We start from the raw sequence: 25,418 nt of genomic DNA on the forward strand, positions 1-25,418 counted from the left end.
AAACAGAACCATGAAATTTCAATTATTAAAATGCCTGTCTGTACATAACTAAATATAGAACTTGTCTGTTTACTTATAAAAAAAAACTAAATATAGAACTAATACCTTCCGATCTCTACAACAATCAAATTGCCAACTCATTATCACCCTAAATTTTCACATTCAAAAAAAGTGATGACTTGTATCACTCATGATCTAATTAGCAACTCACATGAGATTTCCCTTGCCACAAACTACTAGAGCACCCTACATGGAAAATGTAGCAGATGTACCAAGTTCAAACACAATGTCTCCTTTGAGAAGCATGTTGAAACGCCATATATAATTATAGACTTCGCATTGTATCAACTCGGTCAATGACATCCAAGGCTTTGACCCGGTCAATATTGAAGTCAATGACAGGAAGAGAAAATGGCCTCCTAATGGGAAATAGGTCCTTCTTATTTCCACTTGGGGAGTGGCTGATACTCTTACTCAGCCTATGGTGCTTGCTTAACCTGGTCTTTGCAGTATCAAATTCCTGACTCTTGCTTATTCCAGGAGTCAATTTCCGCTGACTCACATCCCGAAGCATTTCTTGGTCTTCAACAGTCAACATGGGGGATTGAGAATAGGGTGTGTAAGTTGATAACTGTGTGGTTTTCTCGCTGGGCGAGCGAATTGGGGATTTGCCAGGAGACCTGAATCCACCATTGCCAGCCCTAACTTGGCAGACCAAATGGTGAAGCCACATTACTAGTTCGAGAATATAAGTTTCGGTTTTCTCCTTACCTGCATGATGTAACGTTTCGATCTTAAGCAAGTCAGTCTGGCCAGCAGGTTTTCTGTTCACCTCAGACCTAAAAGTAAAAGGGAAGGCTTAGTGAAATATGACACAAAAGATAAGTGAAGGGAAAGTAAGTGCATTAAGAACTCACCCTGTATTTGCCCATTCTCCAACCCACCCAAAGCCATGATGAGCTCTAAGTGGACCAAAATGCCAAAAAGAAAACCATACTGTTAATTATTTGGAAAAAGAGTTAAAAGAAAACAATTAGAAAGACAACATGGTGAAATATTTAAAAATTAGCAAAAATAGCATCTTCTCGGCCATTTAAACTCATGCAACTCAAACCAGCCACATTACAGTGTGGAAGAGATCTCCTTTTTTCTTTTTCTTTTTTTACATATAATTAAGAAATAAAACAACTGCTATAGTACCCCCAATGCTCATGTGTGACACATATTTCCCACTGCAAGAAAGGGAATTGCACAAATGATAGAATGGGGGTATCAGATGCACTCATAGACCAAAGCATTTACTGCAAGGGCAAGCAGAATTACTTTGTTGTGTTGGTAGCAATAGGAACAAGCCACTGTAGAGTTTTCTCCATCTCAGCTTTAATTTGTGGGATGGTTAGCTGCAAGAACACCATTTCAAGAACGTTAGGGATAAGAAGATATAAATTAAAAGTCGGGAGTTTTGTCTGAAGTAAATTTTTCCCTCAGACAAATCGATAGTGTCTACAGCCGCATGTGCACATACAGAGATATACACGAGGCATATATACGCAAAGAACACAAAAAACTGCAATGACTCAGATTATTCTCCTTTGTATTAAGTGTATAAAATACATACCTCTTCCTTAACCTGAAATGACAGTAATTTTGAACGCAAAGATGCCTTTATACTAGGCGGCAGACCCTGATATAAAGCATCCCTCGTATTTGGAGGTACAGAACTTGACCGAGACACCTGATTATAACATGATGTTAAAAAAGATAACTTAACTTAAAGCATCATTTCCCATTTGTTTAGTCTAAACATAACCTCCAGATTGTGAGAGATTATTGTGCTATTGATACAACTTTTCTGCTTATAATCTGGATAATTTCCTTAAGAGCAAACTTTACACTGACTGTTAGAATCATCAAAATAACAAAAGGTTGGTAAAATAATAAAATAGGATGCCCATATCTCATTTGTTTATCACAGCTGTGACATGTGTTTTTCCGGTATGTACAGTACATAATTTTCCTTCAAACATAAAACTAGTTTTCCATATGCGCTTCTCATGACAAATGTGTCCTACAACTACCTAAGAGTACCCAAAAATTTGATACATTCTATAATACTCGAGTACCTCAGACTTATTGCAAGTCCAACAAATTCATAAAAAAGAAATCTCATGAGGTAAACTCAAGCAGGCCATCGATGTCCAGGCAGGTTTCGGCAAGCCCAAAACTGCTCAAAAGTGGGTGCAACATGCTTTTCAGGTACCAAAGACCCAAACCACCGATTTGGGTTGCTTCAGTTAGATTCTTAACTATAACAGTTCAATTTTGGTTCCAAAAATTTTAGAACCACAGCCAGAAAATGTCAGGTTAAGGGAGTGATTTAACAAGACAAATCCAAATTGAAAATTTTTTATCAATTAATTACGATATCACATTTTGATATTACATGATACCTTATGGAATAAAAAGTCTAAAAGACAAGCAATTGGTTTGAAAATACTTTTTAAGTTTTTTTTATAAACTAGTTGAGTTGCATTACCGATCCGGATGCATATGGACATACAATAATTAAGTCGTAGATATTGAACAACCTGTGTTTAGGATATAAACAAGCTGAAATTCCTCCAAAACTCCAACACCATTATAGACTTGCCGACATATGCTGACTACAGTCAATCTTGCCTAAAAACGTCATCGCTAGTCGGATCTTGTCCAAAAAGCCCAGGGAAGTGCTTTAATTCCACCACAAAACATCAAGGCCAGATTTGGGATACAAAATTGAGCAGGTTAGATTTTGACGGAAAACATAATCTAGCCCCCCCCCAAAAAAAAAAAGATCAATTCCGGTCAGACCTCGCCGCAAAACAACAAGGGCAGTAAAGACAACAAACACCAATGGCGATCACAATTCTGGTCATCAATATGCAATCAACAAACAACTCAACCAGAATTGAATGAGAAACCACTTGAAACAACCAAGAAACTGTATGAACCAGCTGAAACTCAACAAAATCACCCAAAAAGCCACTAGAACTGGCCAAACTAAGGAAAATCAGCCAAAAAGTAATCGAAACTGGCCAAAAAAGTACAGTTCAGCCGAAAAACTGACTGAACCAGCTGAGCTCTACATCCGGCCAAATATTCTACTAAACTGACTCATAGTCATTCAAAATGTGCCAAAACCAACTAAACCAGATGGAAAATGTGAAAATGCTGAAATTTTGACCCCGGTTGAGCCATTATTTTTAGGTCCATGTTGAACCATGGAGGTAGGCTGGGATTGACCCAATAGTTATAGGCAGGAGAGAAATGGCCCAAGAATCATGAAATGTAAGAAAGACCGGCAACCAAAAATACCAACATAATATCAGCATATAAACCGTGACTGATGCCTAAATAACCTAAGTCAAGCCCAAGACTGATGAAATAAAAAACCTGACTGTAGACAATCATGATAAAGAATAGAGAGCACCCGAAACCAACCATAGGTCATCATTCAATCAACAGCAGATCTGCCGACAATTTCTGCCAATGGAGAACTTATCAACCACCACAGATGATACCAGCAAACCCAGCGAGACCACACTTTCTTGGCATCAACATGAGCAATGGCCTCAAATCAACATCAAGAGATCTTACAACACAGCTGTGCATGCTGAAAAGAACCTCACAGCCAACCACCACCACAGACATGCCTGTCAATGCTCATAAACATTGGCAACCACCATGCTGATGAAAACAAATACCTCAGATGACCAAGAGGTGGTCAATAACACACGTATTCTATTTCAAAGCACTAAGACATTAAAACCCACTGGAGACCACAGCTAACCACCATGGAACCTTAAAAAACAACGCCAAGGACTGCCATGATGACTCTATGTAACACCCTATTCCCCATATAGAATATGAATAATCTACAGAGTGAATTCCAGGCTTCTCGGATACGTAGCAGACAGCTAGTAAGTTATAAAGGTAGTCATGGGTGCTAAATCCCACATTAAGGCCATGTTTGGGAAGTGAGATGAGTTGACATGAGATAGTTCTCATAATTTCTTTCCCAAACATCACTAAAATACAAAACATTTTTCAATTTCAAATCTTCAACTTTTTCATCTAATCATTACTTAATCATTACAACTTTCCCAAACTTCCAAACAAAATACAAAAAATCAATACAACTTTTACAAATTTCAAAACAAAAATAATATTAAAAAATTATATTCAAACAATTTTTTAACTTTAAAGCCAATAAAGCATCTTAACTCAAACCATTTCATTACTATTCACAAACAATTTCATTCACAGAATTCTCATCTTATTACCCAAACATGCCCTAACTATTTATTAGGTGAATTGGGCGTATAAGTGATTCTAGGGAAGCTTTATATTGACTAACCTTTTTGTGGTTATAGCAAATGTGGCTAGAGCCTTCCTTAGACCGTTACACACGGAATCAGAGCAAGGTTGTAACCTATGTGATATTGGAGTGGGTAGGTTATAAAGGTAGCAATGGCAGCTTAGCCCACATTAGCTACTTACTAGGTGAAACTAGGTTTTATAAGTAATTCTAGAAAGTTTCAAATTGACTAGTCTTTTTGGGGTTATACCTATCAGAGCATCAAACTCAACCAACAGAAATCTAACCAACACAAAACCACCAAATGAAAAACATTTGTTTTTTTTTTTCCTCTTACACCAAATACTCTAACAGGAACCACAATTTCAAACCCTACAATCCTGCTATAAGGCTGTTTTTCCCAGCCTCCAGATCGCTCATAATTTGGATGCTTCAGTGGCAGGTGTTTTGGACTACTCAAGTGGTTGCCCTCAATGGAATGTACATTTTACTTGCACAGCAAATGATTGGGAAATGGATGCAATTTCTGATCTGTTTAGTTTGTTGTATGATACAAGTATTGGCAGGGCTGAGACAGACAGAATGGTTTGGATTCATATCGGAAATAAGAAGTTCACAGATTGCTCTACAAGGCATTGTCTGGTCAGAATGTGGTACATTCTTTTTCTTGGAAGTGTATATGGAGTAGTAAGGTGCCTTCAAAGGCTGCTTTCTTTGGTTGGACTGCTTCCCTTGGGAAAATTGTGACCTAGGACAATCTTAGAAAGTGTGGATTAATTGTTGTGGTGAATCGGTGAATCTTTTGTTACTTCATTGTGAGATGGCAAGAGTATTATGGTATGAGATCTTCAATAGGATTGGAGTGGCATGGGTGATTGCCTAGGAGGGTGGTAGATCTTTTCACCTATTGGAGAGTTCTTAGGGGTAAATCTCAAATTGCTGCTATTCGGAACATGATCCCTTTATGTCTTACATGGTGTATTTGGTTTGAGAGGAATGACTGGTGTTTTGGAGATAAGGGATACTCAGTGGACGAACTTAGATGTTTCTCTTTTAACACCTTATTTCTTTGGGCTTCGGCCAATGTTTTCAATGAAACTAGTGTTCATGAGGTGGATCCAGAAAAAAGGGGCTTCTAGTTATAATCCAGAAATTATTCGTGTATATATTTCACACAAACATGAAATCAAAGTAGGTGATAAAGTAGCTGGAAGGCATGGAAATAAGGGTATCATTTCCAAAATTTTGCCTAGACAAGATATGCCTTATTTGCAAGACGAAAGACCTGTTGATATGGTTTTCAACCCATTAGGAGTACCTTCACGAATGAATGTAGGACAGATATTTGAATGTTCGCTTGGGTTAGCGGGGGATCTGCTAGGTAGACATTATCGAATAGCACCTTTTGATGAGAGATATGAACAAGAGGCTCATAACTATACTTAACAATAAAACACTAGGAAAAGCCCACATGAGGCAAAGATTTTTTGCTGCCTTCGGAAAAAGGAGAAGTCCCACCCCTATTAACATAGGAATTATAATTGGAATGAAAGGTATGATCCATGAATATTGGTTGTATATTCCATAAAAATAAATAAAATCTTTTATTCTTAGTTAACTGTTTCTAATTCATCAGCTCTTTTTTTTTTTAAAGGAGTCAATTAATAAAAAAACTAAGATAAGATATGTAAAACTAAAATAAATATTTTTTATTCTTAATTATTCTAAATCCAAAGTTTTATAAGTTGAATTAATCAAATTCAATTTTTCTCATTCTATATCAAAGTATCCATTCACTCGAAAATGATCTGCTTCCATTTCCACAAAAATGAAACCATTCATTTTGAACAACAAAGAGCGAGTAATCAAGTCCGACAACGGGTTTTCCTACAAGCCTTACAAGGAGCTCTAGGAACTCTGAATAGTTCTTTGAACAATGAGTTACATTTACGTACCATCAATGCTAATATTGAGATGTTTGGCACGCTGAAAGAAATAACTGATTAGTCCTTCTACTCTAGGCATTATTATTTTTTTCTTTCTTTTTCTAGTTCCTGACTTGTAACTAGGCTTGCACCTTTGTATACTTCCTGTGTACTTGGGCTATGCCTATTTACATGTCTCAATAAAAATTTTCTTACTCATAAAAAAAAAAAAAAAGAATATGAAAATGTAAGAGAAATGGGGGTGAATTTCTTTAGTGCCTTCATTTCATTCTTCCATATAGCAAGGGACATAAAAGGACAAACTACAATAGACACCTCACAATTAACTAATACCTTCTAGAATAGGGAATAGGCATCTAGGGACCCTTTTTCTCTAACACATAGAAAGTCATCTAGAGAAAATGTCCTACTTTCTATCTATTCTTCCACAAAATCATGCTTCAAAATAACTTTCTTTTTTCTTTTTATCGTTAAAAGAAACTTTATTGATCATAAGAATAGGCAAGAGCCCAAGTATATGGGCTTCAAAATAACTCAAAAAAGCAAAAAGGTACTTCAAACATATTGGATAATACTGGAGTACATAGAAGAAGTTTCTTTGCTATTATTACACTTGGGATATGTTTCATAGATTCATTGGGTATTTGAACACCTCTACTCTTACAGTTATCATGTAAACAGAACAAACAATGGGAAAGATGAAGACGTGTCAAGACTGGATTAATCATAAACTTACAATGGTATCAATGTGAGCAATAATACTTGCATAATGCAATGCTAGACCAGCAGACCCCAGTTTTTTATGATTGCTATGAGAACCTTTAATTGGCTTGTCATCATCTGCAAGGTTGAAGAGGTCAAAGCATGAGAATTTCACTAAATTAACATAAGCCTAAGAATAGCCTGTCCATAAACTTCTACATCTAGTGTTGTTTAAAGAGGCCATTTCAAGAAATAAATGACATGAATGAAAGCATCCTTATAGAAGAAAATAAGCGAACGATGTTACTCAATAACTTTTTAATAAGCTTAAAAAAAAAATTGAGAGTTTTATCCTCTCAGATAGATTTGCAATCCAATGCAGAAGAAATTGGGGCTTTCCCACAAGGTTCATAAATGAACAGATGTTCTATATTTTCAGGGAAGCTTCAATATTTCCAGTGACTTAGTTTGCTTGCTTTCTATGAAGCAAAAACTCCATTACTCTAGCAACTAATCTGTTCCCCAATCAATATGATGCATCTTTCCAATTCTTTAAGGTAGACTTGGATGTTGTCTTTAATAATCTCGGTTGAATACAAATACACCTTGGAAGTTTGCAAGTAAAAAGCAGGAACTAGAAATGCCCAGGGTCTAGCATTCCCATTTGTAAAGAGAAAATACAAGGATGAGCAAGACAAGCCCTGATATGGACATAATATCATTAATGTTTTCTCAATGCATACCAGCACTACCAAAGGCATCATGAATCTCCAAATGCAGGGAATGGACAATGTCTACAAGCTTCTCCATCACCTGCAAAAGAAGAGAGAAGAATGGTCTTTTTGTAAAGGAATAACAACAATGAGAAACAATTCGAGGATAAGATGCAAAGAGGTTCATTGTGCAAGTATCTATTAAGAACCATGGAATTATAATACTGCACACTGTGCATATGGCCACCAAATGCACAATGGTGATAGTGGCTGATGAGAAGAATTTTTCTTATTAATAATATCCAGGAACCCAAAATTCTCATGTCGCACATTATCTCCTTATGCACCTAGAAAGAGTTACATAAAGCAGCACTAACGTTACCTCTTCCAAGATCTTCGACCAGAGTGATTTTTTCTTCAAACTTTTTACATGCTTCTTTTGACTCTTTAACTCTCCCCTTAAAATTGCAAGGCTGTCCCCTACTTTTCAAAAATACAGAAATAAGCCAATATAAGTCAACACTAGGAAACAAGGTTACTAATAAATAACCATAATTGTAACAACGGCGAAAAAAAGACTTTCCATTTGTTTCTTCATTTTTTTACTTTTATAAAAGTAATCCCCCATAATCTATCAGGATTTAATACAGAACACCACAACTTTGAAACTAGGGCTGAATATTTCAATAAAAAAGAGCCCATAGGCTAACCCAGGCGAGAGAAAGCTTTGAAGATGAAAAATTAAAATGTGTCTTTTATGCGTAATTGAATATTTAAATAATATACGCAAACAGCTCTGCCCAAGGGCACAAGAATTAGACACAAGAACAACCCGCCCATTAAAAATAAAGAAAACTCAGCCCCCATTAAAATCTATAGAAGCTGCCCGTAGAAACAGAGTGATAAAAATAATTTAAGCTTCCCCAATGTCTGCTTGTGGTCCTCAAAATTCCTATCATTCATTTCCCTCTAAATACACCACACTAGACAGATAGGGACCATATTCCAAAGTGATCCATAGCATGGCTAGTGACAAGGCTCCAGGCCCTAACAGTTTTACCATTGGTTTCTTCTAAGTTTGTTGGGAAGTGATCAAGGATGATTTCATGAGGGTGTTTCAAGAGTTTCATGCTAATGAAAGGTTGGAAAAAAGTCTCAATCATACATTTTTAGCTCTCATTCCTAAAAAGAGAGGGTCTTTGGACGTTAGATATTACCACCTATCAGCCTTGTGAATAGGGTGTACAAGATCATTTCTAAAGTTTTGGCAAATAGATTGAATATGATGATGGAGAAGTTAATTTCAAAGCCTCAAAATGAATTCATCAAAGGTAGGCAAATTCTTGACTCAGCATTAATTACAAATGAAATCTTGGACGGACAACTCAAATCTAAAGAACCTGGATTACTTTGCAAAGTAGACATGGAGAAAGCTTACAATCATGTCAACTAGAACTTCTTGCTTTATCTACTTGTAAAAAGTGGTTTTGGGGTGAAAATGTGTATTTGGGTAGCATATCGCATTTTTACCATCCGCTTTTCTATCTTGGTGAATTGTTTGTCGGTGGATTTTTTTGCCAACTCCAATGGTTTGAGATAGGGGGATCCGCCTGCTCCATTACTTTTCATTATCGTCATGGAAGCTCTTGGTAAGATGATTTCGGACCTTGTGGAAGGTGGCGTTCTATATGGCTTCTCGATGGGGAATGGTGATTATGGCTCTATTGATATTTCTCATTTGCTTTTCGCCAATGATACTCTCATCTTTTACGGAGCAAATCATGGGCACATTCAATCTTTGAGGGCTCTCCTCCTTTGGTTTGAAGCTGTCTCCGGTTTGAAAGTGAATCCTTCAAAGTCTAAATTGGTGCCAATGGGGGTTGTCCCCAATGCGGTGAATCTAGCTCAGCTTGCCTCCTCTCCTAGGATGTACGGTATCTTCTCTACCTATGAAGTATATTGGCCCACCATTGGGTGCTTCCTTCACATCAGAGGTGATCTGGAACGCTGTGATTGAAAATGTGGAATGTAGATTGGCTTCTTGGAAGATGTTATACTTGTCTAGAGGAGGTAGGCTTACTGTAATCAAAAGTACCATTCTAACCTACCAACCTATTTTTTGTCCTTGTTTCCCGCTTCAAATAAAGGTAGCCAATCATATTGAGAAGTTATAATGGAATTTCTTGTGGAGTGGGATGGGGGATGAGTTCAAATTCCATCTGGTGAACTGGTCCATTGTTTGCACACCAATGTCTAGGGGGATTGAGGATCCGTAATTTGATGAAATTCAATCAAACTCTTTTGGGTAAATGGTTGTGGCGGCACCAACAATAAAGGGGGGACCTATGGAAGTCAACTATAGATTCAAAGTTTGGGAAGTCTTGGGGAGGATAGTGCTTGAATGAGGTATGTGGATCATATGGGGTGGGTTTGTGGAAACACATAAGAAAAGGATGTGAGACTTTCCTAAGCCATGCATGTATTGAGGTAGGTGATGGTTCTCGAGTCAAATTTTGGCACGACAAATGGTGCGGTGAACAAAGTTTCAAAGAAACATTCCCTGACATATTTTAGCTTTTATAGGTGAAGGATGCTTCAATAGCTGACCTCTTGGTCTTCTCTCGTGGTTCCCCTCAATGGAATGTAGATCTCATTAGGGTAGCACAAGATTGGGAGTTGGAGGTTATCACTGAACTCTTTGCCTTGGCATATTCCGCCAGGGTGACTGAGGGCACCATAAATAAAATCAGTTGAAGCCCCTCCAAGAAAGGTAGATTCACAATTAGATCATTCTACCAAATTCTAACTGGTCAGGGCATGACCACTTTGCCATGGAGGAATATATGGAAGACGAAAGCTCCTCCGAAAGTAGTTTTTTTTGTTTGGACAGCCTCCCTAGACAAGATTGTTACTTCAAACAATTTGAGGCAAACATCGTGTAATGTTGTTGGACTGTTGTTGCATGTGTAAAAAGAATGAGGAATCAGTAGATCACCTGCTTTTACAATGTGAAGTGGCCAGGACCATGTGGGATGATTTTTTTGCTGGAATAGAATTATCATGGGCCATGCTTCATAGGCTGGTAGATTTTCTAGCAAGCTAGAGAGGACTCCAAGGCAATTCACAAATGGTAGCAATATGGAAGATTGCCCCTATAATGTATGTGTTAGTGCATTTTGTGGGAGAGAAATGATAGAAGTTTCAATGATAACGAGAGGACAAATGGATAAGCTTAAACTTCTCTTCTTTAAAACCTTGTTCTTATGAGCAGGGGTCATTGATTTTAACGGACTAAATGTCCATGATTTTCTACTTTCGGTTGTAAACCCTAGTTGGATACTTCTTATGTATACATCATGTGTACTTGGGCTATGCCTCATTTTCTTATGAATAAAAATTCTTGATTACCTATAAAAATATAATGTAAATTACTCACTACTGACATGTTTCAAATATCAATAAATCAAAATAAGATGCCAGTCTTTATTTTTTGGTTCATAAGTTACACATGCACCTAATTTTTAGATGGAAAATTATTATAAAACTCGGCAATGAAAGATTACTAGGCTAGATATAGCCAAGCATTGGGAATGTCCATGACCCATTCCAGAGTTGGGGAATCAACAGTACTTGACATTTAAACATCCTGGTCTTATGTACAACTGTCTATGTTGTAATAAGCATATCCATCATGTACGAACAATTAGCAAAACTAGAAATCCAAGTCGTGTTACCTTTTTGGGCAGCATTGGAGTTATCCTCTTCTTGAAGCTTCCGCTGATAATCCAGCTCAAATCTGTCCAAGGCATGCAACTCGTGATATAATTCCTGAAACCAATAGAGAGGGGTTTGTCTTCCATTCAGTCAAATTCCAAGGTATAACATCAATACAGACGGACCTTTCAACTCAAATAGTCAATGTGTAATTTCTTAATTATGTCCATCTGAAATGTGAAAATATGGGAAAAAATGCATAGAAGATCACAAAGTTACATGATTTCCTTAAATCGATTTCTAGTTCCAACTAGTGATTCTCTTGTATACGACCTATGTACGTGGGCTACGCCTATGTTTATTGTCAATAAATTATCATTTACCTATCAATAAATATATAAATATTTCCAACCGAAAGAAAATGAAAGAGGGAAACAATAGTCCTACTCTTTCCTTTTTAATTCGAACTGTGAGACAAAGGTCCATTATGACTATATTATTAATCAACATTACTGCAACTTAAAAAGTGTAGTGGTCTCTTTTCAACAGTAATGTGGAAATACTCACAGCTGTATACTGAACCAATGTCATCAATTGCTCCATCTCAGCCTCTACTTCACGCTTCAATTGCTTCTGGGGGGTAACTTCGGAACCCAACCTAAAATATCATAAAGATAAAAAGGCAGAACATGAAAACCTCAGTTGAGAGGTTTAAAGAACACATCAAACGTGTAATACACAAGATCCATATCATTTACTTTTCAAAATAGCGATCCAAGTGGTGCCATTGTGGATCTTTGCAACGATTTCCAAAACGTACCACTTCACCAGAGAAAACTTTCAATTCTTCTCTGCCAGAATTGCAATATTAAATGATTAAGTTTCTTATTCATGTAACAATTATAAGAGAATCAACCAGCAAAATAAAGGCAATAGCAAAATGTAATAAAAGCAATATAACTCTCTATGCCTATAAACCTCTTGTCAAATGCAGCAATTCTCAGGAGTTCATCCATATCTCTCGAAATTAAATTTTGCACCCCTTCTGATGGAAGTACCACGTCTTTCAAATGCTTGATGTTCTCCTTTGAAAGGGATTGCATTAGATTGGAGCCCTTAACAATTGTATTTGCAACTTCAAAAGCCAGAATTGATATTTTATTCCCTTTTGTTGCCATCCCCGAGGTAAAACCACTACTGAGGTTCAAATTTGTCATACTACTACCAAGCGTGTCCAAAACTTCTACTGCCTTCCCAAGCCCAGCAGTACCAGCTCTGCCCAGAAGCGAGCTCACCTCCGAAACCTATAAAACAAAAGAAAACTTATGCCAATTCGACACCATTGCCATACTACTTACTCCATTATTACAATATTATTTAATTACTGACTATTGTATTTCTTACTCAGTTAAAAGCCAAACAACAAATTAAAGTGTGGAGACCACCATTGGACATGTCTGAAACCATGGCAAATACTGGCGACTAACATGATGTCAACAAGCATCTAGGTTAGTGAGTACAGACTAACAATCAGGGGATGCTTGGGGAATAAGATGAGATGAGAATTTTATGAATAGTAGTAAGATGGTTTGTGAATAGTAGTGAAATAGTTTGAGTTAAGTATTTATTGAGTTTTGGGAAAGAAGGGAGAAAAAGTTGAATAAAAAATATTATAAAGTTAAAATATTGTTAGAATATAATTTGTTAATATAATTTTTGTTTTGGGATTTGAAAAAGTTGAATTGTTTTTTGTTTTTTGTTTGAAAAAGTTGTAATGATTAGTGTGTTTCATTGATGTTTGGGAAGGGATTGAGATGGAATGAGATGGGATGCGATGCGATGAGATGGAAATTATTTCCAAACATCCCCTAATTGTTTAGCTCACATAAAAGAAATGGCAGTTTCTGCAAAAAAGCCAGTAGAGAAGCAAGAAAGCACCATATCCCTGAAAGCAGAATCTTCATAACTATGAAGCATATTTGCTTCCCTTTATTTGTGATCAATTGTGAAGAACTTCAAACATCTAGAAATATACAGTCCAGTAAAATAGCTAAACTAGAAGTTAACAGCAATAAGAAGAAGCAACAGAAGCTCAAATTGAGATCAAATTGAGATTACATGCTAGATGTTATATCTTAAAATTCATTTCTGAAGGAATGATCAATTCTCAGCCATCAGAAGTTTGAAATTAACATAAGTCCCAGTTTAGCAAGGTAATATAGACAATAGTTGTTCAAGAGACCATCCCTTTTAAATAATTAGGTATTAGATACTTCATAATTTTTGTTTGAAGGTAGAATGTGTCAATGTGATGTAGCTCTTTTCATGGCCAAAGAATACTCACCTACAGTTAACTGCAACAGGCTTTGGAGATATCAATTAGAGAGGGATGCACTATGGAGAAATGTCATCGATGCTAAATACGGGAGAACCTGGGGGAGTTGGTGTTCTAATGAAGTTAGAAGTGTGTATGGTGTCGGTTTGAGGAAATATATTCGGAATGGCTGGGGGGAATTTCTTAACCATGTCTCATTTAAGGCCGGTGGAGGAGATAGGATCCGTTTTTGGCATGATCTTGGACTTGGCTCTCAAGAATGCTTTCCCTTAGGGACAAGAAGTTACTGGGGTGATTCTGTTGTTTTTTCTAATAATATCCCTCAATGGAATGTGAGATTCATTAAAGACCTTCATGATTGGGAAATGCCGGTTGTTTCCCTTTTTTTCAGTATGCTGTATGATATGAAAATTGTGCAGGGAAGGGAGGACAGATTGTTGTGGCAACATGCTGGAAATTACATTTTTACATTCAGCTCTTATTATAAAATGCTGACTTTCCAATGTGACAATCAATTCCCTTGGAAGTGTATTTGGAAAGCAAAGGTGCCTAGTAAAGTTGCTTTTTTCTGCTGGTTGGTATCTCTAGGGAAGATATTGACAACGGATAATTTGAGAAAGCGCAGTATAATCTGCTTAGACTGGTGTTATTTGTGCAAGAAAGATGGTAAATTGGTTGACCACTTGTTTCTGCATTGTGAGGTTGCAAAGACTTTTTGGGACGAGATTTTCAACAGGTTGGGTATTGCTTGGGTGATGCCCAAGAAGGTGGTGGATCTCTTGGCTTGTTGGAAAGGATTTATGGGTAGTCATTGCATTGCTGATATTTGGGTGATGCCCAAGAACATTTGTTGGGGGAATTTAGAGAGTTTTTCTTTCGAACTGTGTCTTTGGGCAAAAGTTCTTGTATTTAATGGGGATAATCTTAATGATTTTCTTTTAGCATTTTCTAGCTCCTAGTCTCTAGCTTGTATCTAGGTGTTTCCACTTGTATTCTCCCTGTGTACTTGGACTATGCCTATTTACTTGCTTTAATAAAATATCCGATTATTTATTTATTTTTTTTATAAGTAGAAATCTCCTATTACTTATCAAAAACATAATAATCCGTCAAACAGATAGATCATAGTATCAGTCTATTCTTAAGTTTCATTATAAAACAACTTTAATTGGGCTGTACTGTCAACTTAAAATATTTAATGTATAGTTACCATTGCCTACCCCTATCAACGGAAATATCCTACAGGTCTCCTTCACATTGTGGCAGGTGAACTTTAAGATTCATTGACAAGGCAACGTCGCCCCTAGAAGGTTTCCTAAATCAACTCTATCCTACCTTTAGCTTTCTAGCCCCCTGCCTCCAATCTTTTTTCAATGAGCAAGGGTATATTCAATGGTGGGTACCTAGCTTCAACCAAATCCCTTTGTCCAAGGGTCAACTCCAACACCTCTTCCTCACAAAAGGATGATAGGCACCGTTTTGCTACTAGGGCTAACGGTATACGTATACAGCCAATACTAGCCACAAACAGAAAATGTTCTAATTGCCGTCCTCAAATTCTGAAAATTTCTCCAGCAAGTCACCTAATTTCATGCCAACACAGAAAATCTCTAGACATGTCACAAACTAAATCATTTACAAAAGTATTAAATTGCATAAAAAGGGGATACATCCAAAGAAAGGTGGGCTGAGGAAGCAAGGAGTATGATCAAGTTCTTATTGATAAGTCAAAAAGGTAATAGTTCGTGAACTGATGGTCTCACCCTCCCACTGGCCATAACAAGACGAGATGTCCTTTTAGAGTTCTTGGCTGAAGTTATTATGGTACTGTCCATGTAATGAACAACAAATAGAGGTAAAAACACACTATTACTTGACAGCATATGAGGAACTGTCAAGGGAACCTGTTCGTAAAAGGTTTGGAGAAAATTTCAATGTGTCTACCTTCTTGTATTCCATATTATTTTGTAATAAAATGAAAGCACCATGATTTTTTTTTATAAGTAATAAAATTTATTATAAATTAAACTTGTCTCTATTTTCAATAGAGGTCTCGGATTTTCTCTCCGTACACTGCTATCCTTTTTGCATTTTAGCTTTGATTGAGTGTTCCTTGCAAGTATCTATGGATCTTTGATCTTTGATTGCGTATGGGAAGGGAGATGGTGCGGTGGAATACAGTGTATATTGAATTGAAGTCTTTTGAGGTTGTAAGAGAGGGTCGATGGGTGCACATCACAGAAAGGGGTAGGAAGATAGTGAAACATATGTGCATGGATATAACCACGGCATGGTGGTTCATAAAAGCACTGGAGAATTGCATGAAGTTGGGGAGAAAGGAGTTCTACACAGCCCAAAGATGTTTCAACACCCAAGGGGTGTTCACGGCGCTTATGGAGTACAATAAGGGGGGATGATGGGAGTATATTTTCATTCCTAAAGACAGAGAAGGGAGGGTGTGGAGAAACCTGGTGGGGAGTATTGAGGGTGGCTGGCAGAGAAGGATATTCCAATGGAGTTTTACCAGCAACGACAACAGTGACGAAGAAAGTTCAGGGAGGCTCCAATGGTGTTTTAGCAGGGTCGTCGGCAGCGTTGAAGGATGTGCAACCCCCTCCTTGGTCGTATATAGAGGCGTTGAAGAAACCGAGGAAAGACTGGCATGCGGGGTGGCAAAAAGCCTCTGCTGTAGCTACCTCTGGCCTACGAGGTAGTGCTTCCATTTCTGTAGGGACGCAAAGCAGTGGGGAGGGTGATAAAAGGGCTGCTGGCCTTAATAAGGAAAGACTTCTGAGGGAGTTGGCAGAAGTGTTCTCACAGGTAGAGGCTTTTACAAGAAGAAATCAAAGGGCTGAAACGGTGCATAGAGGAGGATTATGAGGGGGAGCCTAAACGGTGCGTTGAGGGTGTTTTGGAGAAGGAGATAAAACGTGGCGTTGTGGATGAAGCAGGAGTGGAAATTGGGCTGGAGCAAGGGGTTGGGCTGGCTAGAAGGCTCGTGTTGAAGCAAGGCCTGGTCTGGAAGGAAAAGGCCGGAAAAGGCCATATCGGCGTATCGGGAGTGTAGGGGGAGGCTAGCACTTCGGCGCCACCCCGTGACTCGACGGCAATATTCCTGGCATAGAAAGAGTCGCCGACCTTGGGCGAGCCTCCTGGTGGTACGTCGGATCCGACGATGTCACCGGAGATGGAAGAAGGAGAAATTTGTTCTTCACAAGAGGGGGAAGTATCGCAGAAGCAGGTAGAAGCTGAGGGGGAAATGAAAATGAGGAGGAAAAGATAATAGGTGATGACGGTGAAGATGAAATTGGTGGAGAGACTCAGTTCTAGACTCCTGTAGCCCTGGGCTGTCACAGAATAAGCCAATGGAGGGAGAGGAGAGGTTAGTAGTTGAGGATATTGCAGTTGAGGAGGGTGGGACTGAGATGGAGAAAGGGGTGAGGGAAGGGGAAGGATCGTTGATCCTGTTTAAGGCTTTTGACTCAGTGGGTGAGGACAATGTTGGGGAGGATCCCTCTCCGATAAGTATAATACCCCCTTTACCTACTAACTAGGTAATGAAAAAGGTGGAGGAACTGCAGTGTTGTGTGGGGATTTTGAGTGAAGGATATGCAGATCAGTTTAGGGCATTGTTAATAGCCATTGAGGTAGGCCATTACCAACAAGGAGCAGGACCAAAAAGAAGTAGGGAGCTGAGGAGGCTAGACTGGTTTATTAATTATGATGGTAAGGAAGGGAGTGCAAGTTGTAAGAGGAACAAAGGGAGGGCTGGAATTGTTGATAAATGAAGCCCAAAATTTTGATATGGAACGTAAGGGGGTTGAATGAAATCAACAAATGCCTTCGGATAAGATCTTTATTAAGACAATGGAAATTAGACATTATCTGTTTGTAGGAGACGAAGTTTAAGCTTATTACAAGAAAAACTATAAGGAGTATTTGGAGTTGTCAGTATGTAGGATGGTCATACTTACCTTCGAAGGGGGCTTCGGGGGGTATTTTGGTGATGTGGGACACGAAAGTAGTGGAGAACATTGATAAATTTGTGGGAGAATACTCGGTGGGGTGTTCTTTTAAAAATTCCATAGATGGTTTTGTATGGGCTTTCGCAGGGGTTTATGGCCCTACTATAGCTTGTGAGCGACGGTTGCTTTGGGATGAGGTGGCAGGCTTATGTTCTTGGTGGGAGGTCCCTTGGTGTATTGGTGGAGATTTTAATGTGACAAGATTTCCTAGTGAAAGATCAGGAGAGGGGAAACAAAACCGCGCAATGGTGGAATTCTTGGATCTAATATTTGAGTTGGACCTTATGGACTTACCTCTCATGGGTGGAGACTACACTTGGTCTAATAATCAAGTTTGGTCAAAGCTGGACAGATTTCTCATATTTCCTTCATGGGAAATGCAATTCCCAGATTCAAGTCAGAAAAAACTTCCTCGGGTATGCTCTGATCACTTTCCCATAATGCTAAACTGTGGAGGAATTCCAAGGGATAGAAGACCATTCAAATTTGAGAACATGTGGCTAAAAACGGAGGGGTTTGTGGAGTTGGTGAGACAATGGTGGAATTCATATCAACTAGAGGGCACTCCGAGCAAAGTATTGGCTGGAAAATCGAAGGCTTTGACAGTGATTTAAAGAAATGGAATGAACAGGTACTTGGTAATGTAACCTTACAAAAAGAGAATCTACTACAGGAACTACAAAGTTTGGAGGGTGTTGAAGAGGAGAATGAACGAAAAGGACAAGTTGTCTCAGAATTAGAAAGGTTGATTTTAATGGAAGAGATCTCGTGGAGGCAAAAGTCAAGAGCATTGTGGCTTAGGGAGGGGGATAAATGTACAAAATTATTTCATTGAGTCACAAACTCACATAGAAGGTTCAATGCCATAGAGTCCATGACTATAGATGGAGGTGTATCCTCAGATCAAACAGTAATTAAAGATCATGTAGTTGGACACTTCGAACAATTGTTGACAAAACCCTTTGCATGGAGGCCAAAAGTTGATGGTTTAGCCTTTGAGGTCATTGATCAAAACAATATGGCTTGGCTAGAGAGACCATTCGAAGAAGAAGAGGTAAGACTAGTGATTGGCAAAATGAATAAGGACAAAGCACTGGGTCCAGATGGCTTTACCATGGCATTTTTTCAGAATTGTTGGGAGGTGGTGGGAGGGGATGTAATGCAGGTTTTTCAGGAATTTTTCTCGTTTGGAAAATTTGAGAAAAGTTTAAATGCTACTTTTATTGCACTTGTCTCTGAAATGGTTGGTGCAATAGAGGTGCAAGATTTCAGGCCTATTAGTCTTGTGGGCAGTGTGTACATACTTTCCAAGGTACTTTGTAATACCCCATATGATATGAATAAGGGTAGGTGGTACATGGGATCCCACATTGCTTGGGAAAGAGAAGTTCTTGCTCTTTATAAGGTTTCAATGGGGCTCCACTTGTATCATTGACTAGTCCTTTTGGAGTATAGGCCATGTTGTTTGGGCCTTCCATTGGGGAGTTACAAATAATATCAGAGTCTATCCCAACCAGAAATGTGGGACTTGAGCCATGTCACCTACAATGGACAAGCCCGACGAGGATGTCGGTAATTTAAGGGGGGTAGATTGTAATACCTCATGTGATATGGATAAGGGTAGATGGTATATGGGATCCCACATTGCTTGGGAAAGAGAAGTTCTTGCTCTTTATAAGGTTCTAATGAGACTCCAATTGTATCATTGACTAGTCCTTTTGGAGTATAGGCTATGTTGTTTAGGCCTTCAATTGGGGCGTTACATACTTGCCAATAGGATGAGCACAGTGATGGACAAGATCATTTCTAAGTCTCAAAATGTGTTTGTGAAAGGTAGACAAATATTGGACTCGGTTCTTATAGCCAATGAATATTTGGACAACAGGATTAAGTAAGGAATACCGGGTGTTTTGTGTAAACTGGACATGGAGAAGGCCTATAACTACGTCAATTGGAATTTTCTGTTTTATTTGTTAACTAGATGTGGTTTCGGGGAAAGATGGAGGGGGTGGATGAAGCATTGTGTGTCAATGGTTCGTTTCTCGGTTTTGATAAATGGTGATCCAGTAGGTTTCTTTAATAGTTCGCAGGGGCTACGACAAGGCGATCCACTATCCCCCCACTCTTATTTTTCCTTGTGATGGAGGCTCTTAGTAGAATGGTGTCGTCGGGGGGTTCAGGATTTTCAGTGGGGGCTTCTAACCACGGTTCTCTATCACTATTTCTCATCTCTTGTTTGCAGATCATACGTTGTTGTTTTGTGAGGGCTAATGCAGGACATATTCAAGCTTTGAAGGCTATCTTACTTTGTTTTGAGTTTTGAAGCGGTATCCGGGCTAAAGATAAACCTTGCTAAAACAGAGATGGTTGCGGTGGGTGAGGTGCGAAATATTAGAGGGTTGGCCAGTATTTTGGGGTGTGTGGTTTCCTCGCTGCCGTTGAAGTATCTTGGTCTCCCGTTGGGTGCAACTTTCAAAACTAAGACAATTTGGGAAGAGGTGTTGGAGAAAATAGAGCGTAGACTGGCCGGGTGGAAAAGGCTATACTTATCAAAGGGGGAGAGGATCGCACTTATCAAGAGCACTCTTTCTAATCTTCCTACATATTTCTTGTCTCTATTCCCCCTTCCGGCAAGCATTGCATTAAGAATTGAAAAAATACAACGTGATTTTTTGTGGAGCGGACTAGGTGATGAGTTTAAATTTCATTTAGTTGGATGGGATAAAGTATGTACTTCATTGAGAGCTGGTGGGTTGGGGGTACGTAATGTTAGGGTCTTTGAAATGGTTGTGGCGTATAATCATGAGAGAGAAGCTTTATGGAAAGGGGTAATTGATGCAAAGTATGGGTAAGCAAGGGGGGGCTGGTGTTCTAATGAGGAGAGGGGGGTTAATGGTGTTGGGTTGTGGAAGTATATTAGACAAGGGTGGGGGGTTTTCTCGAGTAATACTAGGCTGAGTTTGGGGATGGGCAACAGAATTTGATGTGTGGGTGGCTGAGATAGCGCTCAAGGATGCTTTTCCTACTATTTTCAGAATTGCAAGAGAAAAGGAAACTATGGTGGCTGATGTGAGGGCAGTTAGACACGGCTCACAGGAGTGGAACATCAATCTTAATAGAGAGGTAGAAGATTGGGAAGTGAATGAGTTGGTGGACTTTTTCAGCATGTTGTATAACATCTCTATTGAGGTTCTAGCTGAAGATATGATGGAATGGCAACCTTCTAAGAGAAGGAAATTTTCGGTAGGCTCTTTCTATGATGTACTTACAGCTCAAGCTAGGCCAATTTACCGTGGAAGAACATATGGAGGAGTAAAGCACCTCCCAAGGATCTTTCTTTGTTTGGACAGCAGCTTTAGGAAAGATACTAACCATGGATAATCTAAAAAGGCGTGGACTCATAATTATAGACTGCTGTTGTATGTGCAGAAATAGTGGGGAAACGGTAGATCACATACTCTTACATTGTGATTTTGCAAGGGACATTTGGAATTACTTTTTCAGTAGAATGAGATTAGCATTGGTAATGCCGGGAAAGGTGGTGGAATTACTAGCTAGCTGGAGAGGGCTCACAGGGACACCACAGATTGCAGCGGTGTCGAAGATGGCTCCTATTTGTATTTTCTAGTGTATTTGGAGAAAAAGAAATGATAGGCTTTTTGAGGATCATGAAAGATCCTCCGAGGAGTTTAGGAGTTATTTTTGGAAGACTTAATTTATGTGGGCCATTGCTTTAGAGTTGAATGGTCTCATCTTCCAAGATTTTCTTGTAACAGTTTCTAGTTCTTAACTTGGTGTATTCTTACGTATACCTCCGGTGAACTTGGGCTATGCCTATCTTTATCAATACAATTACTTCTTACTTATAAAAAAAAAAAATTATTATTAATCAATTTGGCTAATGTTCAAGTTATGTCCCACACCAAGCCAATAATGGCTCAGTATTTGTGTGATGATGCAGAACGCAAGGGCAGGCTTCCCATTTACTTCCGTATTTCAATGAACATAACACACTCTAATGAACATGTGGACTGGAGAAACTAAAGTTTAATAGTCATAGTACTAGAGAACACCAAATGCTGTGTATTCCAATAATCATAACATTTAAAGTATATGGAATATGAATTAATTATAGTTCAATTGGAATGGACATGGTGAATATAGCAACCGACAATAAAAAAATAATAATAATAATAACTAAAAAAAAAAAAGACAGAAAAAAAAAAAAGGTTTTACTTCTTTAATTGACATCACTGATAACATGACCAACTGTTGAAATTATGTTAGATTGTGGTAAAATTGGGATTTCATGCCAATGAACCCTGATGCAAATAGAAAAAGGTAAAGGCCGAGGTTGTAGATTCAAGATACACAAGTCGCGCATTACTTACCAATAAAGGAAATGATTCTTTTGCATTTCGCTTAGTTTTGTTTTGACTGGTTTTGAATTTCCTCAATGTTCAACTGACACAAGTTGCAGATGAGCTCTTAATTTTTCAAAGAACTGCATCATCTAAAAGCCAAAGACTAAGGCAAGGGGTCCATGCTAACTAATGTTTTCTTGTATCTATTTCTAGTTCTTAACTAGATGTTTTCTCTTGTGTACATCCCATGTACTTGGAGCTACTCCTATATCATTATCAATAAAATTTTGTTTACCTATCAAAAAATAAGCTCATTAAGAATCAATGTATTCCAATGAAGTCAGATTTCAAATAGAATTAAATTTTTGAGAAAGTGACTTTTCTATCCCTCCTCTCTTCTCTTCTCTATTTCCCAAGCTTACCCTCTACCCTCTCTTCTTCTTTCTCTAGTCTCTTCTAAGCTTCTTCTCTTCTTCTATTTATTGCTTCTTCTTCCCTCTCCTTAAACTTTCTTCTTGATCATGCTTGTCATGCATCATATTCCTCTTCAGCGCCTTTTTCAATCTGTTCACTAGTACCTTAGAAATTATTTGATTAACACCACCCACTAGACTAATGGGATGGAAATTCTTAAGGCACCAACTTTTTTAAGGTAAGAAAAACATATGTCTCATTAAAGCTCTGCTCAAACTTCCTTCGAGTGTGAAACTCCTGGAAAACTACCATAATGTCTTCTTTTTGAGTATACTTTTATGGAACTTAATTATTATAACATAATGCAGATAGGTTTTAAAACAAAATAAATAAAACTATTTAATCTTTTCTTCCCCCTCATCACTTTCTTAAATCGCCTAATATATCTCATGCTCAGTGCAATACTGCTCAAGCTTTCACTCAAACCAAGCATATCAAAGAACAATGTTCCTAAAATTGCTTAGGTTACCCTATTAGTTTCGTATATTTAGCTCCACTTCCCCCATAACTTACTCAAATTAAAGAATTAAGTACATCTGTTCTACCCAAAAAGGGAATGGAGCAAGGTTGTGATCGGTTAAATTTCGTGATTATAAATTTATCCCATGCCAAGACAAAAAGAATAGAATTTAATACATATACTTCAAAATATAAACCTTTGAAAGTTCATGCCACTTTTACTTGTTATCTAAGGTACATTCTTGCTTGATTATTGTCTCTTTGTGTTCTTATAGCATGATTTCAAATTCTTTGTTCGACAAAAAGAAACCACACAGCACAAAGCCATGATTTGAAAAGAGCTGTAGAATGGACAGGTAACTCTTAGGAATTCATTAACTGGAATTACTGCAACATGTTACTATCCTCATTCTGATGGGTCTGATTTCTAGCAATGGATTCCTTCCAATAGAAGAGTCTGGGACTCTGGTTTCAAATGCTACTGAAGACAAGCATATATAAAACAAACTTGCATCTAGCAACCTATTATACCATACATTGTTCAATCTAAAAGATGTATTATCAATTCCAAGAAAACCATAAAGCAAAAACATGCAAAGAACAAATTGAGTTCAAAATTACCTTCGCCACTGCTGCCTGCTTAGATTTGATTGATCTAGACTTGTTTGATAACACCCTCGACAAGTGGGGAATCCCGTCATTGATATCATCTGGATGCAGTCCATATGATACTACACTCGGTTCTCTTAACTGCTTATCCACAACTTCACCAACTGGTGATGGGTCATGGCTATTTATTTTTTCTGGCAATGCACGAGACGGAAAATCCATCCCAGCCCCATCATTAGAATGACCATTAGCATGTTGAAAGTTTACGTCAGTAGCATTATCTACATTTATATCATCAACAGTGGATCTTCTCGACCTTGAGCAAATCCCACCCATGGAATTGACCACCACAAACTACAACTCACTTGTTATTCACAAGTTCCATGCAATAACCAACAGTGAACTATTTACAATCATTGAGAGCAGCCCGTGTGTCCAGAAATTCAAAACTGTAAGTATCAGAGACAGACCAGAAGCTCCTTTGACTCCCACAGCTAGGAATTTAATGATACCAGTTTGAAACTAAGAATGAAACATTACAGTTCCTCCCATACATCCACAGTACAAATACTGATCACCACTGAAACTCCAGCCTTTTAACTCCAGATCACCAAACTGTCAATCAACAAGATATCCAATCACTAATCCGAGAGTAAGAATCATAATACTTCGAAAAAAAAAAAATTATAACAGAATCGTTGGAATTGATTTTTTAATGAAAAAGAAGAGAAAAAAGAAACAGCATTTGATTAAGAAGGCGATCAAATTAAGAAACCAATAAACGCCGATTACATTAAAAAAAATTAAATTAAAAGTCAAACGCAGCTATCAAGAAACAGAATAACACAGCGTGTAGATACATAAATAGAAATAGATAAGAACTCACCAGAGTGGATGAGTTGCAGCTGGATCTGTTGGAAAACAGAGATGATGATGATGATGATGATAGGCAAAGAAGACGAGGAGCAGAGAAAGAAGACAAAAAATGACCCTCAACAAAACCCAAAAGGCAAAAGAAAGAAAAGGGATGCACAACTGAGAGAGTCGATCAGAATCACAAAACCTCTCTCTTTCTATTCTCTCTATGATCTCGAGCTTTTGCTTATGGGCAGTGAACAAGCTGCCAAACCCGCAACCCTTCAAACGGACTGACTGCTTGCTGCTGTAGTCAAAACCCCAAAATCCCCCAACCAGCCTCAATTTCCACCTCCAGCTTTAACCCCCATTCACCCTTTAACCAAAAGTCTTTCAATTTGAAATGGAGTCAAATATCTTGGTGTGTCCCACTTCCAACATTAATCAGTATTTTTGAAAGAACTTGATCATATCGAATCTTGTTTCAAAAAACAAAAAAACAAATACTACTGGTTTCAAACAATTGAGTAATGTAGTTTTTCTTGAACAGGTCAAAGTATAGTGGGTCTAAAAATCTCAAACCTCTTCACACAGTGGATGTAAAATACTGATTTAATCTTACCTAACTAATTATTAAGAAATCTTAAAGTATGGATGAAATAATACTTTCACGCTATCACAACATACTATATTATTAGAAGTTTTGGCACAATGACCAGTTTCTAATTGTATAGCATTTTTTAATGGAAAATGATTCACACATAATATTTTTCACAATACTTTACATAATTATATTATAAATGGAGATATTTTTATAAAACATCTTATAAAAGTAACATCATTTTATAAAAATACTCTCATTTTA

At 38.0% G+C, this 25,418-nt stretch overlaps 1 protein-coding gene across 2 annotated transcripts; it reads right to left on the reverse strand.

The window, feature by feature from the left end:
- LOC108986749 (protein PSK SIMULATOR 1-like) lies at window positions 1–25,045 on the reverse strand. 2 transcript variants are annotated; one of them, XM_018959485.2, is made up of 14 exons: window positions 24,585–25,045; window positions 23,711–24,313; window positions 12,411–12,736; window positions 12,191–12,283; window positions 12,000–12,090; window positions 11,453–11,546; window positions 8,101–8,198; window positions 7,749–7,818; window positions 7,040–7,143; window positions 1,619–1,735; window positions 1,324–1,400; window positions 918–962; window positions 772–839; window positions 1–582 (listed from the first exon to the last, which is right to left on the reverse strand). In XM_018959485.2, the coding sequence occupies exons 2-14, from the start codon at window positions 24,032–24,034 to the stop codon at window positions 326–328; spliced, it is 1,764 nt and encodes a 587-aa protein (XP_018815030.1). In that variant the 5' UTR covers window positions 24,035–24,313; window positions 24,585–25,045; the 3' UTR covers window positions 1–325. The 2 variants fall into 2 exon arrangements, with proteins under 2 accessions (XP_018815030.1, XP_018815028.1); XM_018959483.2 differs by having other exon boundaries at window positions 1–839; window positions 24,585–25,039.
- Window positions 25,046–25,418: the final 373 nt, after the last annotated feature.

This window comes from Juglans regia, chromosome 15 (genome assembly GCF_001411555.2).
Source record: "Juglans regia cultivar Chandler chromosome 15, Walnut 2.0, whole genome shotgun sequence".
Classification (NCBI taxonomy): Eukaryota; Viridiplantae; Streptophyta; class Magnoliopsida; order Fagales; family Juglandaceae; genus Juglans; species Juglans regia.

What these genes read in the sequence shown, in the direction of transcription:
- LOC108986749 (XM_018959483.2), bottom strand. Translation starts at nt 24,034, where the DNA reads ATGGGTGGGATTTGCTCAAGGTCGAGAAGATCCACTGTTGATGATATA. An exon ending in AGCAGGCAGCAGTGGCGAAG is followed by an intron (nt 12,737 to 23,710) that starts GTAATTTTGAAC and finishes TTTGTTTTATAG; the next exon opens with GTTTCGGAGGTGAGCTCGCT. An exon ending in TGATGCCTTTGGTAGTGCTG is followed by an intron (nt 7,144 to 7,748) that starts GTATGCATTGAG and finishes TCAACCTTGCAG; the next exon opens with ATGATGACAAGCCAATTAAA.